General features: G+C 42.0%; 3 protein-coding genes across 4 annotated transcripts; 2 read left to right on the top strand and 1 right to left on the bottom strand.

Annotated features, from left to right (window-relative positions):
• Positions 1–856: 856 nt before the first annotated feature.
• Positions 857–7,341, bottom strand: eif2a (eukaryotic translation initiation factor 2A). 2 transcript variants are annotated; one of them, XM_048265374.1, is made up of 14 exons: positions 7,261–7,341; positions 6,775–6,844; positions 6,581–6,652; positions 6,386–6,504; positions 6,096–6,195; positions 5,679–5,761; positions 5,516–5,589; positions 5,269–5,413; positions 4,997–5,113; positions 4,300–4,874; positions 3,776–3,889; positions 3,439–3,558; positions 2,583–2,648; positions 857–1,362 (listed from the first exon to the last, which is right to left on the bottom strand). In XM_048265374.1, the coding sequence occupies exons 1-14, from the start codon at positions 7,286–7,288 to the stop codon at positions 1,297–1,299; spliced, it is 1,749 nt and encodes a 582-aa protein (XP_048121331.1). In that variant the 5' UTR covers positions 7,289–7,341; the 3' UTR covers positions 857–1,296. The 2 variants fall into 2 exon arrangements, with proteins under 2 accessions (XP_048121331.1, XP_048121330.1); XM_048265373.1 differs by having other exon boundaries at positions 3,439–3,561; positions 7,261–7,340.
• Positions 7,342–7,668: 327 nt separating this feature from the next.
• Positions 7,669–9,905, top strand: serp1 (stress-associated endoplasmic reticulum protein 1). Its single transcript, XM_048265375.1, has 3 exons — positions 7,669–7,899; positions 8,392–8,464; positions 9,114–9,905. Exons 1-3 carry the CDS (start codon positions 7,816–7,818, stop codon positions 9,152–9,154), a joined length of 198 nt encoding a protein of 65 aa, XP_048121332.1. The 5' UTR covers positions 7,669–7,815; the 3' UTR covers positions 9,155–9,905.
• Positions 9,906–11,034: 1,129 nt separating this feature from the next.
• pcyt1ab (phosphate cytidylyltransferase 1A, choline b) lies at positions 11,035–15,780 on the top strand. Its single transcript, XM_048265024.1, has 9 exons — positions 11,035–11,221; positions 12,143–12,258; positions 12,370–12,466; positions 12,780–12,896; positions 13,149–13,300; positions 13,505–13,583; positions 13,869–14,011; positions 14,190–14,378; positions 14,695–15,780. The coding sequence occupies exons 2-9, from the start codon at positions 12,145–12,147 to the stop codon at positions 14,908–14,910; spliced, it is 1,107 nt and encodes a 368-aa protein (XP_048120981.1). The 5' UTR covers positions 11,035–11,221; positions 12,143–12,144; the 3' UTR covers positions 14,911–15,780.
• The last annotated feature ends 1,872 nt before the right edge of the window (positions 15,781–17,652 follow it).

The raw sequence follows: 17,652 nt of genomic DNA, 5'->3' as shown, positions 1-17,652 counted from the left end.
TGTATTTCCTGTGTCATATCCGGAGACGTCACAAGCACGCGACACTGACCTTTCATCATAAAATCATGAAACGTGAATAGTAAATAGGTGATTACATACCCAACTAACTATTATCTGTTCTTTTATATAGGAACTGTTTTTATTAATAAGTTCATAAATAAAACCTTATTGTCCGGAGCTCAATAATCACTAGTACAAATGGGCTAACTACTGGTTGTGCTATTATTTCATCACAAGAAGGCCTACATTGAAATGTAGTTTTAACAGAATATTTGTAGTCTTATACTATTTGACAGACTAGATCGTTTCTTTTACTGTCTGCTAGACATAGCGTGGACTTCATATGACGTCTGCTTCTTCACCATATATTTTAGGAACAAATTTAGATGATGGACATTTACAATTGCAGCAGTGAGATCAGGTGAAATATAATTGTAACAGGGGCCAGGGTAAGAACCACAACACAAATACGCTTTGTATTTTCATTACCAGTTGTATATTCCACAAAAACGAAGCACTCTTCATTCCTTTTCAAAACTGAAATATTGGGTAATGCAGGCTGCTCTGAACAGGAAAAGCCCCGGCTTTGTTTCTCTTCTGGTTGAGTAAATAATGCAGTCTAAATGGGAATCATCTAGCCATGAAAATCTGTTTCAGAGACCAGAAAGCAGTCAAAAGAACATACTTCACTTCTGAATATTACTGCAATTAATTCTCAATGAGAATTATTTGAAATTTGAATACAGAGCTACTATCTTCCTACAAAATGGTTATGTTATACTAACCTGTTATCATCATACTCTCATACCGTTTAGACAAATTCACCTAATAAATTAGCAGAAGTAGAAAGAAACCATCAGGTTTTTCAAAATATTTATTTTTGTATGTGGGTGCAACACATCCCAAATCAAGGGCAACTTCCAACCTAAACAACATTGGCAGAAAAGAAAGAAATAAAAAAAAACAGGGAAATTGAAATTCATTATAGCCATCAAGATTTTTAAAAATAAAAGTTTGAGTACATTTCAAATGGGTATAGCATTACTTGTCAGTTTCAACCATAAGAAAAAGTACTGCAAAAAAAAAAAAAAAAAAATACAGACATCACTGCCCTTATCACCTGTACAGAACATTGCATAGCAATAATGCCTTAAGTTTTATGAATTTGCAAATAGGCCTCAATATGTTAAAGGCAACAGGTTGTTAGCTGCAATGTGTATTCCTTACATTTGTTCATCGTTGACATGACAAAATGACAAGTGCTTAAAATTCCTATGTCCGATAAACGTCTATAATTCACAATCCAAGTTCAAGGTCTTCTAGCTCCTTCAACAGCTGGGCCTCCTTTTGCATTTTGTCAATCTATGAGGAAAAAAGGTAAACTATCAGAACATTCCTTTTCATAGAAGCCAAAAAGGATAAAGAGGTAGCACAGAAGCACATTAAACTCAAAGTTTCCCCAAAACTCACAGATCAACATAACATGTATCGATGTCAGATGTCAGGCTTTTTCTATCAGAATTCTCAACTGATATTAACTCAATGTTTCCCCCTTTCAGTTTAGTAGTTGTGGGCTCTACATCAATTTATGAAGGAACATATATTAAAGCTGGAGCTTCTGAATATGATATCTCGTCAAGCAAGTAATTTTTTTTTATTAATTACACATCTGTACACATGAACTTGTTTTTTGACTTGTAAGGGAAACATCATTGGATCATGCAAATAGTAGTACTACTGTAATAAGCTTCCCCAACTTTCAATTTTATGGGTAGGCCTACAACCAGAACAAATAAGAGAGGTGGAGGAATATTCAAAGCATCTTTTTCATCAGTGCAAACAATCAACATTTGGTGACTTTGCATCATTTGAATACCTATGTGCCATCATTAAGTGTTCCCGTCAGATTTGTCATTTGTAGTTGCTGACTATCTACAGGCCTCCAAAACAGTAAGATAAAGCTTGTCTTGAAGAGCTAGGCAAACTGTTGTCCGTTACCTGCTTAGAGTTTGACTGTCTTATCATATCAGGGGATCTGAATGTGCATGTGGATAATCCAGAAAACAATTGGATGAGATCTGCACTGCTTGACACTTTCCACCTAACTGCATGCCATGTACAAGGGTCAACACAGATTCTAGACCATACTTTTGACCCTACATAACCAGATCAAACATATCCTCCCCATTAACAAATAACTCACCATCTGGAACCACCGGTTACAAAGGAAAAGAACACAGCTTGATAAAGGCGGTGATGTTCTTAAAAAAAACAGTATATAATCTCAACTCATACTCATGTGGCTTGAACACCTAAGTTTTTACCCCCTTACCTTTTTAACCTTTTACCCCTAACTTTTTAAATCAACTAAACACCTTCTTAACATCACTAATGCCTTCTGTGACAATCAGCACTAAAACTGGTCTTATCAAGGTTTTAAATGGCACACCTCACCACAACTGCTGGCAAAAATGTGCCATACTATTAAAACTGCCTTGCCTTTTTGTCTATAGTGAATTGCACTATATATCCTGTATACACAATGGTCAATTCTTCAGGTAACCCTGTAACTGAATTCTTACCTGATTTTTCTGTAGAGGTTTACCAGATGCTTGTTGTTCCTTTAATTCTTCTATTGCCTTCAATTTCTGTAGAGAAAAAAACCCACACAATTCAGCAAGGGAAACATTCATAACAGAGACAACATGGTGGATCTGTAACTGTGGATCTGTTTCAAACAATCAAATCATATAGTTGGCGAAGGCAGAATTATCATTTAGTGTCATTTGGATGTTTTATTTCACCATTACTACAGAAATAGCCAGGCTCTTCAATCTGGTAGTGCAATAACACCCCACCACATTTGGGAGGGAAACTAAAACAATTATTATGCTTTTCATAGTCTGCACAAGCTATGCAGACATAAATGCATCGACCTGTATGCAAAGAGGTTTTGATGCCTATTTTTTTTCCAAACGTCCCTACAAACGTCCGTACAAACTTTGAATTCAAACGGTTTCTTCACAGCAAATGAGTAGAAAATGCATCGTTTTGTCATGTAAGGACTTTTTAAATTACATTTTGAGTCTGTTAAGAGGCAAAAAAGGCACGTTTAGATAATGCACAATGGGAGTTCTGGCCATTAGCTGCAGCTACTCCAGTCCGGTAGCACCGATTTTGGTTGTTATTTTTCCTATCGACAGTACTCGGTGACATCTAGCGATCAAGATCCATGTAAAAATCGTCCGGATTTCTCCTTTAATGGTGCTATAACCAACTTATGTGCAGTTTCAGGTCTCTGACTAGTAGCCTAGAACACAGCAGTGTGTTGAACCATCAGGTTTACATATCTGGTAAATGTTCGATTATTAATGCCAATCCTTACACATAAATACACACCTACTAAATATATCATACAACTGTGTTGCATTTACTCACCTTTTTAACATTTTTGATCTTCTTGTCAAGCTCATGGTCCCCTGAGGACACAGACGCAGGAGCCGGATTGGCTGGGGTGGGAGTGGGCTCAGGCTCTGTTTGTGGCACATCAGCCTTCTCCTGCTGAAAACAATCAAAAGACGATGATGAAAACCCCACAGAACCACTGCAGCAAGAGATCCTTTCTGGCTTAAAGGAGCATTCCGGCCAATTTTCACATAGATCTGTTTCTCAAGGCCGGAATTCTCCTTTAAATGATCTCTATCCAAACCTGTTCCGTCTGTAAAATTCTGTTTGTGCTATTACATAAAACAATACTGGTGAGAGGAATGTGTACCTGCTTGGATGCTTTCTTAGCTTCTCGTTTCTTCTGGTTCTTTAGGGCTGATTTAGACATTTGCTGCACACCTGCAGCTCCTGGCCTCATGTTTTGTGGTGGCTCTTCCTCATGCTGATAGAGAAAATAATTAGTCCTCCAAAATATCACCCATATATACTGATGTGTGGTGTCTGTGGCACCTATGGTGGTGTGTATTGTATCTCATACTGCTTCATGGCATCACATATGCATGCATGTATGAATGTACCTGTATGCATGTACCTGTATGTATGCATGTATGTATGTACCTTTATGTATGTATGTATGTATGCATGTATGTATGTGTAATGACAGATTGCTGAACTCAAAATAAACATGTTTGCCTCTGCATTAACTTATAAATATTGAATGACTTGAGATTCTAGCAAACAAAACTTCTTCTTCTGGTCTGACCGTCTTCACTGAACACTGTATTCGTAAGACGGGCCACTGAAAAAGTGCTAATGTGACAATCACAAATCGTTGTTTTGGCTGACACTCACCAGTTTGGAGGAAGCAGTTACAGGTTTGTTACGGAGGGCTGGCGGCCGGTAGGCTTGAGTCGGCTTGGCCTCTGTGCTGCCCAACTCACTTGGTGCGGCCTGGTACTTAATTGGCTTCTCTGGGAAAGTGCCAGCTGGGAAGGGCTGCCACTGCACCTCCCACAGCTCCTGTCCAGCCGCTGTGTCCTCCTTGTAAAGTACTGTGCCAGTGTAGTGCCAGATCTTGTAGCCGTTGCCCACACGCAGCCGCGGGGAGCAGGTGGCAGTGACGATGTGTTCCCCGTCGGGACACCAGGAGAAGAATGTGGCGTCGGCAGCCTGTGGCTTGGAAACCTGCTTGTACTTCTTGATGTCCCACACCTCCATGTGACCCTGCAAGTTTCCGAAACCAGCCAGGACCAGGATGTGGGCCTGGGGGCTGTAGTAGACCGCGTTGCGAGGGCCCGTGCCAAAATCGAAGACCGGGTCACACTTGAGGTTGAACACTGTGGCCTTGGCAGGCATGAAGCCATACACAGCACAGAATTCAGTAGAGTTTGGACTCCACGCCACGTCATAGATAGGCCCATTCTTTGCTGCTCAAGGAAGAGACCAAAATGGAAGTCAGGCACAGTGTTTGCACAATGATCAATGCTTAAAAATTAAACTACAGTCCAAATCATCACAAAATGGAAAGGACGGGGAAATAAACTCTTACGTAGTTGCACCACTGCACTCTCTCCATTGGTGGCCAAATAATGTAGGGTTTGCTCTCCGTAGTAGGAGGCTCCAGTTTTATCCACCTCTGTACTTGCAGTCACCAGAAGAGCAGAGGCTAAGAAGAGACAGGGAGATTGTTTCAAGCCTCCATTCGTAGTCTTTTTTCTTCATGAAAAGAGGCCAATTCAACACAACAACACATGTTTTTTTTTTAGTTCAAATAAATGCACAAAACCCTCACAGAACTCTAGAGACAAGACTCTGACATACCCTTTTTGTTCCAGAGCATCACCACTCTATCTGCCTTAAAGAAACTCTTATTTGCAAGAGCAGAGGTTGGCCCTCCAAAGTTTGGGTACTGGTAAAGCCGAACAAAAGAAGGACCACCCTTGCTCCCAGGGACATAAACAGCAACCTAGAGAAGCATGAATCCATGTTTACCACTTAAAGAAAACAGACAAAAGAAGAACTTTTTATGCAGAAATTATTAATGGAGCAATTATAAATGACTACTTACTTTGTTAGGCTTGCATCCTGGAGACAAAGCAAATTCTGAAACCTTCTGTAAATGAAGTTTGTTGGCAATGGTTTCTGCAAAGGAAATAACAAATAACATTAAGACAACAAAGGAGGAAATATGATTCGCCATGTTATGACAAACAATACGAGATACCACTTACCAAAGTTGTTCTCTTCAAAGAAGTGAAGCTCATTGTTAACATTTCTGACTGCTATGCTCTCATCATCAGCCCAACTTGGACACCTGATTCAATTCAAATTCAAATTCAAAAGAACTTTATTTTTTCGTTAGGAACTTCATGTGTGAAATTCATGATGCCATAATTCATGATGGCACTATTAAGAAGAATAAAACAGCAACAAAACAATATCTTTAAAAAGTGACATGCATGTTACCATAACATTATCAGTTCTTTAAATTATTCAACTTACTCCAACAAACGAAACCATGGATTACATGAAATACTGGATGTCAAGTGTAGGCTTCTGTTGTTGTTGCCTAATACTCAGGGATGTTTCATGATCTTGAAAGTAGCACATATGGGACTCATAAGTATATAATCCATAAAACAACTCACCATCCCTGCAGTTTTTTCTGATAGAAAGCTTTGATGCACTTCCCAGTCTGTAGGTCCCATAATTGCAGGTTAGGGTCTCCCTGTGGGTTGTCCTGTGTTTCTTAAAATAGAGGCAAGACCTTATGTTATTCCACAGTCAAGTCAGTCTTGTCATACACATAGAAATAGTTCATGACAATGAATCTGATATTCAAAATTGCTCTACTGTTGAATTCATTCCTGATATTGGTGTTTAAATACATACAGGCAAGGTATGGTTTGGGGCATTATTTGGCTTTGTAAACACTCACTTGTATATTGTTGCCATGTGGCAAGCACTTTATTCTGTGGAGAAAACTCCAAAAATGATGCCTTGGGTAGATCAAAATCCTGAACAGAGGATCCATCTGAAGTCTTCACAACACTGACCCTACAAGGAACATGTCTGATTTAAAACATTCTAAACACTAGCCAACAAGTCCTGGTGAAATGTTAATATGCCTTACTTGTCATTGTTGCACCAGCTGAACAGTGATCCATCTTTGCTGAAAGTCACGAACTTACTTGAACGAGCGTCCCTGCAAAACAGAAACCACGTTACCCCTCGAGTAACAGCCACATCTCCCTATGTATCCTGACAGCGGCTACTGCTACAACCGACACTGAAATAAGGACAGTTTGGGAACCTTGGAACATATACCTCTGGAAAGCAGGATACTCCGCACATTTCGGCGGCCCTTGCAGCAAAGTAGTCCCGTCCGAGCCACGGACTGTAAGAGGGGAACATCATGTTACAGCATGCTATCATGGCCAGCTATTCCGAACACTGCTATGGTGCATCGGACACCTTGAAACAACCATTATTAATAGTTTGCGTATAAAACGCTGTGCAACAGACAAATAAGGTCCAAATGCGAATGCATAATTAAAAATGTCATGATATTTAAACGTGAGCTAGCTAATTACCTATGGGTTGTGTGTTGTATTTGTGGGCTAGCTTATGTTCACTGCACCATCTGACGACCACTGACTAATCTCTAAATTAAATTACTGGGGTCTCCAATAGTAATATCGCGTTCAGATTACTTAACAATGTTAGTGCTGATCTAAAGCCTTGCGAAAACCTGCTTGATAATACACTTTGAGACTGCTGTAGCAGTATTTACTGCTAAATGAATGAACGCACCTGCGAGAAGAGGTAAGGGAGGCGCCATGATTTAGCGGAAAAAGACATCTGGAAAGGAAATGCGTAAATAGTCACGTGACTATCCTAAAGGCACACGTATGCATTATAAGTGCTGACGAGTACATTTAATAAACTGATTAAATTAATTATAAACGGTTTAGTGATTAAGGTTTATGTAAATGCAACTGATGTTGATATAAAACAATTAAGTTTTAAAACCGGGCTCCTTGGATTGTGTTGAAACGAAAAGGTTCAGTCTTTCACACAACGTATAGATAGATTTTCCCCCACAGATATTAGACATGTGTATATAATTAATACTCATATAACAAGTTTAAAGTTTTAAGTTCTTTTTAAACTGGATTTGAAAGCATATAGGTTGAAAAGCCATCTCTATTCGCCACGACCACGGAATCGAGTAAGTGGGTGGAGCTGAGTTAGTGTGTACGTAGACATCTCTGAGGGAACTTCATCAATCGAAGAACAAGTCTTCAGAAGTCATTCGGGATTGCCATCTTTCAGATCACAAAAAGATCGCCACATAAACATTGCAATATGGTCGCCAAACAGAGAATACGCATGGCCAACGAAAAACACAGCAAAAACATCACGCAAAGAGGAAATGTGGTGAAATCTACGGTAAGTCTTTAAATCTTCGAAAGCGACGTGGAGTAGTCAACGTTATCTACTAGCCAGCTAAAGTTAACTTAACGTTAGCTGTTCAATTAATACACCTTTAATTTCGACCGTCGACAAATAGCCTTACGTTACCTGAAATAATGCTTATTCCTATGCTTTTAGGTTTGGTGTTCATCAAAAATCTGTAAATGTTTGTCGTTCACGTTCGAATCAGCATCACATCCTTTTTTCCACAGCCTCTCGAATTAAAGTACCCTATGGTTCCCAACTTGCAATTTACCTTTAATCAATTATCCGTTTTATGTCGGAAATGGTATGTCATAAGTTTTTTATTTTTTAAATCATGTAAATGTTTAAGGCTTTGGTAGAGATAACTTCACTACGTGAAATGGCTAGGCTAACAACTAGCCTAGTTGCTCTGCATAGGTGCCTAAGTCTGACGTTTTCTGTTCATATTATCCTTAAATGTGATTTGTTTATTCTTTTTTACAGAGGGCTCAAGACGAAAAAGTGGCAGTGGGACCATGGCTTCTTGCATTATTCATATTTGTCGTCTGTGGATCAGGTAAGTCGCTAAAATTATACAGTAATGCTTGAAGTTAAGTAAAAAAAGAAAAGAAAAAGAAATACTGTAAATTAATTATTCCATCGGTTTATGCTCATACATTTATTTGGGATAGGCAGAACACCAATGACAATAATCAGTTTATGTAATTAAATGATCTGACGTTGGTGAACATAACGTTAGCATACAGATCGGTATGACAGTGGAAATGATCAAAGTTCGTCTTTTTCTATCTATCTTTCCTCTAACCCTTGACCTTTGTTCGAACTAGAATAGGCTTGATTAGCTCAATTTGTAAACAGTTCTACGTGGCTATTTAGTGGGCAGTCCTGTGAAGTGTGGGAGCACCGTCAATCTTAAAGTTGATCAAAGACTGTTTTAGAGCATTTGGCCAAAAACAGATATATTGTCCATAGTTGTACAGCAGAAGCCGTTTTTTTTTCCTTTCAGATAATACAATAGTAACATTACATTATACTCTGTCAGGAATAAAATACATTATACTATATGGGCACAATACTAAAAAAAAAAAGGTCTGCTATTTTTAATTATTGCAGATATTTTATGACAAGATTGGCTTTTTGCTCACAGGAGCACAGAGTATGTTTGCTGTGGTCTCTTTCTCTAATGTGTGTCTTCTTTTCCACAGCAATTTTCCAGATCATCCAAAGCATCAGGATGGGAATGTAGTGTGAAGAGACCCCATTACACTCTGAGCTCTCAGCATTCCTCCTCATTTCCAAGATGGTTACACCCTTCTGGCAAGCCTGAAGATCAATCGTCCATTCCACCTTACATTATTTAATCTCTTTTACCCTCTTTCTAAGTGCCAAGATGGATAACCATAGCTATCTCTCCCTAATTCAATGAGGCATGTCACCTTACTTCAAAAGAAAATACTTGCCGAAGCCATACATTATGGGAATTTTGACATTCCATTGCAGGACCAACTTTGCTGCTGAATCTGTTGAGTGAAATCACATGTTTAAAACAAGACGGCCGAGTATAAGCAAACTTACCGTGATTGAATTTGTGTTTTTTATCCATTTGTGATTCTTCAATGAAATTTCTCAAGATTCTCCTCTTTATTTTCAAAGAAGGACTGTATGAGAGAGTGTTGTGCCTTTCTAGGGACCATGTAATTTGACAGCTGTAACTGTGGTATAGATTAAATGACAGGAGGAACAGTTATGAATCAGGATAAGGTACTCCCCTAAGTTGAATGTTGTTGCAAGCATGCAACATCTAACATTATGCACCTTTCTGTGTTATGGTTCTACAACTTGTATAATACCTATCAAGTGATGGCTGGTGTATTTAGGTATGAAAGTCTATGCAAACTCCTGAAGGAAAGTATAGCTACACTGTGTGTGGCAACAGGCAAAAACATATGCTGTCAATAAAGTCTTCAAAACAAATTAAAAAAAAATGTAAAAGTAAATTAAACTTGTGAGTTGTTTTCTTTTACACTACCTGTCACAGAGGTGATAAAGAAAAATGAAATCACACAGGACCAAAGTTTATATCAGATATCCACTACCAATAGACATGTCAACATATACACATCACTCTGTGGATTCAGTACATTTTCAGTGTCCTAAAACTCTTAGTGCACACAGGAAACAACCTAAACGGCTGGGTTACTGTAAGAGCATGAGTAAAGAGTAGGGTTGCCACCTGTGTCTGACAAAAATCCTGGATATTTTGACCATCCAATCGATCTTTTTGTTTGTAAGCGGTGCCTTTCGCACATCTAACCCAAGATAAAAACCGTCATTCTAAGCGACAATTGTATAGCTAAAATTAGTAAGAATGACAATTTCTAGTTATTTGTTTAGTTAATTGCTTTATTTAATAGCAGACCTTTATTATTTTGTTATATTTTCAACAGTTTTTAGTTGTAGATACCTGGGGGCAGTATATAGAAAAAAGGGGGAATACATAAAGTTCTGCTTTTTTGCTTATGTGAAATAAACTTTCCTTTTTCTGTCTCCTTGTCCCACCTACATTCCCTCCATCTCCACCTTACCATTTCTAATGAACCTCCACGGTGCGTGCCCCCACCACCACCACCCATGTTATGCTACGTCATTTTTGTAGAGCCAATAAGGCTGTGCATACGTTTATGGACGTAGGCACGCTTCAATTAAACTGAAATACACATTTTGCGCATCATGTACAAAAATCCGGGACATTCAGTGTCCAGGATTTTTATTTTTATTTTCCTGGACAGACCATGAAAATCCTGGACAATCAGGAAAATCCTGGACAGGTGGCAACCCTAGTAAAGAGCAAGGGATGTGGTTTGATTTAGATTACATGGACGACCTTAAGCTACATTCGGAATTTGCCCATTAATGGGAGAATCCATAGAGTCTTCATTTAAAGTAGTTCCTGCAAGAATAAGACGCCATGTACAGTGATAATCCACTTTATGATAGGACATTTTTCTAACCAGTAAGTATCGTTACAAATCAGGCGACCAATGATTTGCGCAGGACTGCGGTACGACGAACGAGTCCTCATTGTTCAAAAAACCGACTACGTCACTTCCTTCAGAGAATGTTAGTTGTAGTTCATGAAGAGCTGTCAAACGTATGGCCTTTATGTCAAACATATACTCGCTTTTCATTAAACTTGCCAGTTGCAAAATTGCTCTTAAACCCATGAAAAGGTGAAACCATATAACAAGAACGTCAAAATTGTGGGCAGATTTTTTTCCTTTGTCAGCCATCTAACTCAACTGCGCGTCTTTGGGTAAGTAAAAAAAGCTAGCAAGCTAGCTACTAAGAGTAACGTTATAGTACAGTTGACACATTATGTTACTCTGAAGTAAGATTAAACTCATTATTATGGAACATGCCAGTATTATCACTAAGTGTTGGCCAGTTGAAAGTTTAGGGTGCATAATGCACCCACTCGTTAGCTATCTTAAAATTCTTTTGGCTAAGTTCTTGTTGACACTCCAGTCAGCTGTACCTCTCATGGATGTCAAGTTATAAATTAGTGACCTGTAACGTTGAGGATCTGCTGTTTGATGTGTGAGATTTATTTCGAAGCCGGTGTTAGTTGCTGAAGACCATTTGTATCGATATTGATTGAGTTAACTGATGATCTAAACTATTCAGATGTTGTAAAACAGCCAAACAGCCTTCACGGTGGGTGTGGTGTAGCAACTTGTCACACCTATGCTATCTGTGGTCTCAATCAACATGGGTCGAGTTTGAATGCGGTGGAATCATCTTTCGCCCCCGTTTTACCCATGTTGGTTAATCTCAAACGATTCTGACCGTGCCACCCCTCAGGTCAGGCACACAATGTAGCAGTTGATCTGGAACTGAGAGTGGAATGAAATAGTGATTGTTCTCTCACTGCAACTCTTCAAGCAGGCAGCTGTGCACCCCCTCCCTCCTTAGCTGCCGCATTCCACGCCACTGCCACGTCATTCAGGGGCAGGACGTGTCACGTGACACAAACAAATAAAAAAAGTCATCCAACTAGTCGCTGTGTCACGGAGTATCGTGTAATTAAGTTACGTTTTATAGCGAATCTCCATCGGTATGAACCAGCGTGTGGACTGGCAGAATTTTTTTTTTTGAAAATCAGCGCCACCTAGTGCTCTCAGAATGCTGTGGTTTCATCCTCCTTACATAATGCTCCAAATATCATCTGTTACAGGCATGGAGGCCCACAGTTCAGGTCAGCAGCTCTCACGGAAGAGGAAGCGAGAGGAGGGCTCAAACGGAGAGGCAGAGGATGGAGAGCGCAAAGCAAAGGCCCTACGCCGCATGCCGGTGAGCAAACAATAAACACCGGTGCTTGTGTGCATAGGTCATTCAAGTTGAACAGTGCAGGTGCATGATGTGTGTCAGAATGATGCCATCCTACTTTCTGTGACTCCGAAGGGCTTGACAGAGCCAGCGCCCTTTGCCGATGAGCTAGAAGAAGTGACCGGTGGGTATGTACGCGTGACTATGGAGGAGGCACAGAAGGGAACTCCTCGTAAGTATCACTCTGCTTTTTTCTTGTTGCCATAACAACGTCCACCTTGTTTGACTGGAATGTAGAGCCACGTGACATATTCTTCTCAGGTGCAAAAGAAGCACTGTTTTGCCCGTCATTGTTGTTAGACAATTTGGCTGTCAAATTTTTTATATGACGGTGTGATATAAATGACTGTAACACACAGTTTTTCCTGCTTCTCTAAATGACACCATAAACTGCTGACAGGAACGTTCTGTTTTATTTCCTCTTTCTATCGTTCAGTTTGCCTCTCTTCCTCTGATGTCTTTTGTTTTCTCTTTGCTGTTATCAGCGGACCGGCCAGTGAGAGTGTACGCTGATGGCATTTTTGACATGTTCCATTCGGGGCATGCCAGGGCCCTGATGCAAGCCAAGTGCCTCTTTCCCAACACCTACCTCATTGTAGGAGGTGAGAGATGCACCTCATTATGTATGCACGCACACACACGCACAAAGTTCTTCAAAGTTGTACAAAGTTGTACTGAAGCCAGTTCAGCAAGCCCATTTCAGGCCTCATTGATATTAATGATACCATAATTGGCAGGGTGAAACATCTTCCTATTTCTGTCTTTCCTGTGGAATGTGTTGTTCCAGAGGAAGTTAGTTTACACAGTGGCGACATCTTGTGAAATGAGCTAATCTTGTAATTGTTCTCTTGTAGTGTGCAGTGATGACCTCACGCACAAGTTTAAGGGCTTCACGGTAATGAACGAGGATGAGCGCTATGACGCAATCAGCCATTGCCGCTACGTTGACGAGGTGGTGCGTGACGCACCCTGGACGCTCACGCCCGACTTCCTGGCAGAGCACAGGGTGAGTCATTTACACAAGATCGAAGGAGGGGGAGGAAAAAAGAGTGTGATTGAAAAAGGAAACGGAGTGGAAGAAGGCAATCTAGTTGGATGTTAAGTGTGTGTGTGTGTGTGTGTGTGTGTGTGTGTGTGTGTGTTTGTGCGTGTGTGTAAAATATATAGAGAGAGTGCGTAAATCTCCTGTTTCCTTATTGGCTCTTCTCAGATTGACTTTGTCGCCCACGATGACATCCCTTACTCGTCTGCAGGGAGTGATGATGTGTACAAACACATCAAGGAGGCGGGTAAGTGATGCTACGGTAATTCCGAGCACCCTAATTCTGTTGAAGAAAACTCTTGTTGTAATGCATGGCTGTACAGTCTACATACATGACTGTAACTCTCTGAATGAAGACTGTACTTCAATGGTAACAGTCATCTGTGTATAGCACTCAGGAAGACTGATGCTACAAATACTAATATATATATATATATATATATATATATATATATATATAGTAGGAGGAAAAAAAAAAAAACATATATATATATATATTTATACTGTATATATTTTCCTCCTCTCTTCCCAGGCATGTTTGCTCCCACACAGCGAACTGAAGGCATCTCCACCTCGGACATCATCACACGCATCGTCCGGGACTACGACGTATATGTACGGCGCAACTTGCAGAGAGGCTACACCGCCAAGGAGCTCAACGTCAGCTTCATCAATGTATGTTCTTGTATGGCGGGAGTTCTACTTTTTAGACTTTTTATTACCTGCTCAAATCTACTGTCCGTTTGTCTTTCACTTATCAGTGGTACACATTGGTTAATGGATCACTGCCGTTTGACTGTAGCTACTGGCTTAAACAGACATAGTTGACCTTTGACCTTTCCTTTGTGTCCAGGAGAAGAAGTACCACCTGCAAGAGCGCGTGGACAAGGTGAAGCAGAAGGTGCGGGATGTGGAGGAGCGTTCCAAGGAGTTTGTGCAGAAGGTGGAGGAGAAGAGCATCGACCTCATCCAGAAGTGGGAGGAGAAGTCCCGCGAGTTCATCGGCAACTTCCTGCAGATGTTTGGCCCAGAGGGGGCACTGGTGAGCAGTGGGGTGAGGGAAGATGAAAAGGTGTGGGTGTTGGGGGGGGGGGGTGTTGTCATGAGGGTATGTGTCAGCATCTATGATGTCACAATACAAGGCTGAATTCTCAGAGGGTTTGGTAGGGTGTGATGGCCAGTGGAATGTGTATATTATGCAGATACATTTTTGTTACATATTTGCCTTCTCTCTCCTCTTGACTTTTGTCTTGCTCTCTCCCCCTCTCCTCTCCATCACTTTTTTCTCTCTCTCTCTCTCTCTCTCTCTCTCTACCTGTCTGTCCCCCGCCTTCCCCTGTGTGGTTGTCTGTGATCAGAAGCACATGTTGAAGGAGGGGAAGGGCCGGATGCTGCAGGCCATCAGCCCCAGGCAGAGCCCCAGCAGCAGCCCGACGCGGGAGGAGAGCGAGCGCTCGCCCTCGCCCACTTTCCGCCTGCCCTTCTTCACCAAGACGCCCCCCTCGTCCTGCTCGCCCCCCCTCTACAGCAGCAGCCTGCAGAGCATCAGCGAGGACGAGGACGACGAGGATTGAACTGACCGCCGACTGCCGACCGATGCCTCTCTTCCTCTCCCTTCCTCTCACTTACTCCCTCTCTCCAATCCCTTCGTCGGCTTCCCTCTATCAAGGCGATCTCAACCGTCCGTCCGTGTTGTTCACCCGCAAGTTCACCCGCAATCGCACACACACACACACACCTCAGCTTTGAGCCACAGACGAGCGCAAAAGGGATCAAGTGCTTTTCCAAAATCTTTTTTCCCTAATTCTTATCGGTTTCAGTCCTCTGTCCTGTCTTCCCTTCACCCACCTGGCTGGTGGAATTGTGTGCAGAGGTGAACTGTGAACTGTTTTAGGAGGAGACCGGGGTGTTCAACGTCTTGTGGGCCTTTGAGTCTTTGTGACTCTTTTTTTTCCCTGAACATTCCAAGCACAAGGTGTAGGAGTGATATGGAGCGGCTCTGTTCTCGTCAAAAGTCTGAGGGGGCCCTCTAGTGAAGAATTCAGTCATTACAGGGCTTTTTTTTTGTGCTCTTTTGCCCAACCCTGTTGCAACCACACACACACACACACACACACACACACACACACACACACTCCCTCTCTCTCTCACACACTCCCTCTCTCTCTCACACACTCTCTCACTCTCACACACACACAAACACATAATTCCTTTTATAATCCCTCCGGCCACGCCTGACAGACTCTGTACCCCATTTGCCAAGGCCCATTGGCAAGACCACAACACAGTGAAATCGAGAGCGATAGACACTGATTGTTTTTACTGCAGCAAAGTGTCGGGGGCAACTCCACAGCCTTCTTGTTTTCTTTCTTTCTCTCACCCAAAACGTATTACATTTCCGTGAGCACACTGAAAATTTTAGTAGTGTGTTTTACCCCCACCCCACCCCCTGTCTTTTGTTGTACTACTACACCGGTTAATAGGTCACTGTTGGGCACATTTGTTTTGTTTTACCTGTGTGTATGTTTTGTTCATGGCAGCCACTGTTCTTTTTATGGTCGCTTGAAATCAGGATGTTAGCAGCTCTCACCTGTTTTTGTTTTTACTTCGTTCCAGTGGGACTCCGAGCACGCGCCGCACATGTTGTAGTGGCACGGTCCACAAGGTGGGGTGAGAGGAGGAAGGGGGTTGGGGGTCAGGGGATATTACACTCACGTTTTACACACTGAAATGCACCATCACCTCGTCCTGTCGTCTGAATGCCTTCTTTCCTGAACAAAGGCAGGGGTCTCATTCCAGACACTCGCAGTGGGGAAAAGAATCCCCCACCCCTTTTGGGTGGCAGGAACTAACTAGGGTTTGGGGACCGAGTAAGGCAGAGAGAGTGAGGACTGGGGCATGCAGGGTTTTTTTTTTGCGGGGGGGGGGGTACGAGGAGCTGTGTACGAGGAGCTGTGTAAGGCAGACAGGCCTCAGTGAGACCGTTTTTTTTCTCCCTACATGGAGTCGTGGAATGCTGGTCCTCTGCTCCCCGCTGGGAGACACGGCAGTGCAGTGAAGCACTAACTTATCGCCGTGGCCAAAAAAGAGAGAGGGAAAGAGAGAGAGTGTGCTCCATTATCGGTTACTCCCCGTTATCTATAAGGTGCTCTCTCTCTTTCTCTCTGTCCCTCCCTCCCTTGCTCTCTCTCTTTTTTTAAAGCTCTTAAAGCGAAAGCCTCAATACTCTTTTATCTTTTTGCCTCCCTTCCTGTACTTCCCTACATCACCAAATGTTTTAGCCTGCGGTTGTGGGTCAGGAAGCCTTTTAAAAAAATAAAATAAAAGTCCTCTCCTGACCATTATTTTTTATTGATCAACAAGTCTATGCATTCATGATCATCTTTTTTGCATTTTTTTAGTTCATAAATAATAAAAGAATGTAATTTCATGGGTTGAACGTTGAGATGCATGGCAGTGCTCTCTCTCTCTCCCTCCCCTCCCTCCCTCCCTCCCTCCCTCTCTCGTTCCAGTCTGCAGTGGAATCGCTGTCTGTCTCTCTGTCTGTCTGTCCGTGTGAGCACGGCTGCATTCCCAAGCCAGGCACCAGCAGACACTGTTAAGCTCTCAGCAGTGTGGTGGCACCTCTCCAGGGCCTGTAGGGACCCATTTCCAAACCACTGTTTACAATGCCCCGGCCCTGCCAGAGACAGTGTTAATCAAGAAGCGTGTGCACTTGCACTTACAGCCAAAAACAAAATTGCCAGAACTAGCACGGCGATCATGTAAGTTGTGTGTGAGTGGGGGTGGGGAGGGAGTTTTTTTGTGATACCCTAAGCTCTCTTGGCACTTGTGTGTGCATCTGAGTATTGTGTGCCTGAACCCTTGTGCCCTCTCTCAGTCCAAGCCCCAGCCAGACGTCTCGCGAGCGTCATCACGTGACCACCAGCATTCTCCATGGCCCCACTCCACCCCACATTCATCTCCATGTGCCAGTAGCTCACCTTAAAGCTACATTCCGGAACACTATATGCTGCCCTATGTATGTGCTATACACCGATCTACAGTAGGTCAGTGGGGCTAACAGGAGACACCAAAATAGGAGTTTTGAAGGGCTGCGGTACTATGGTCCTCTTGGAGGTGCTAGGAATGTTACTGTGCTTACTTCATCAGATATGAATTTTTCCATTCTGTCCCCCAGAAGCACTAAAAATGAACTTTGGTGGAAGGGTAAAGTCTGCCCAACTTCTGATGTAGTTTGAGCTCATAACGAGTCAAGGGACTATTAGTCATCTTGAGGACATCACCTATCCAAACACTGTAACTGAAAATGTAAA

Source organism: Alosa alosa, chromosome 15 (assembly GCF_017589495.1).
Source record: "Alosa alosa isolate M-15738 ecotype Scorff River chromosome 15, AALO_Geno_1.1, whole genome shotgun sequence".
Taxonomy (NCBI): domain Eukaryota; kingdom Metazoa; phylum Chordata; class Actinopteri; order Clupeiformes; family Clupeidae; genus Alosa; species Alosa alosa.
This window is presented reverse-complemented; position numbering and strand designations above follow the sequence as displayed.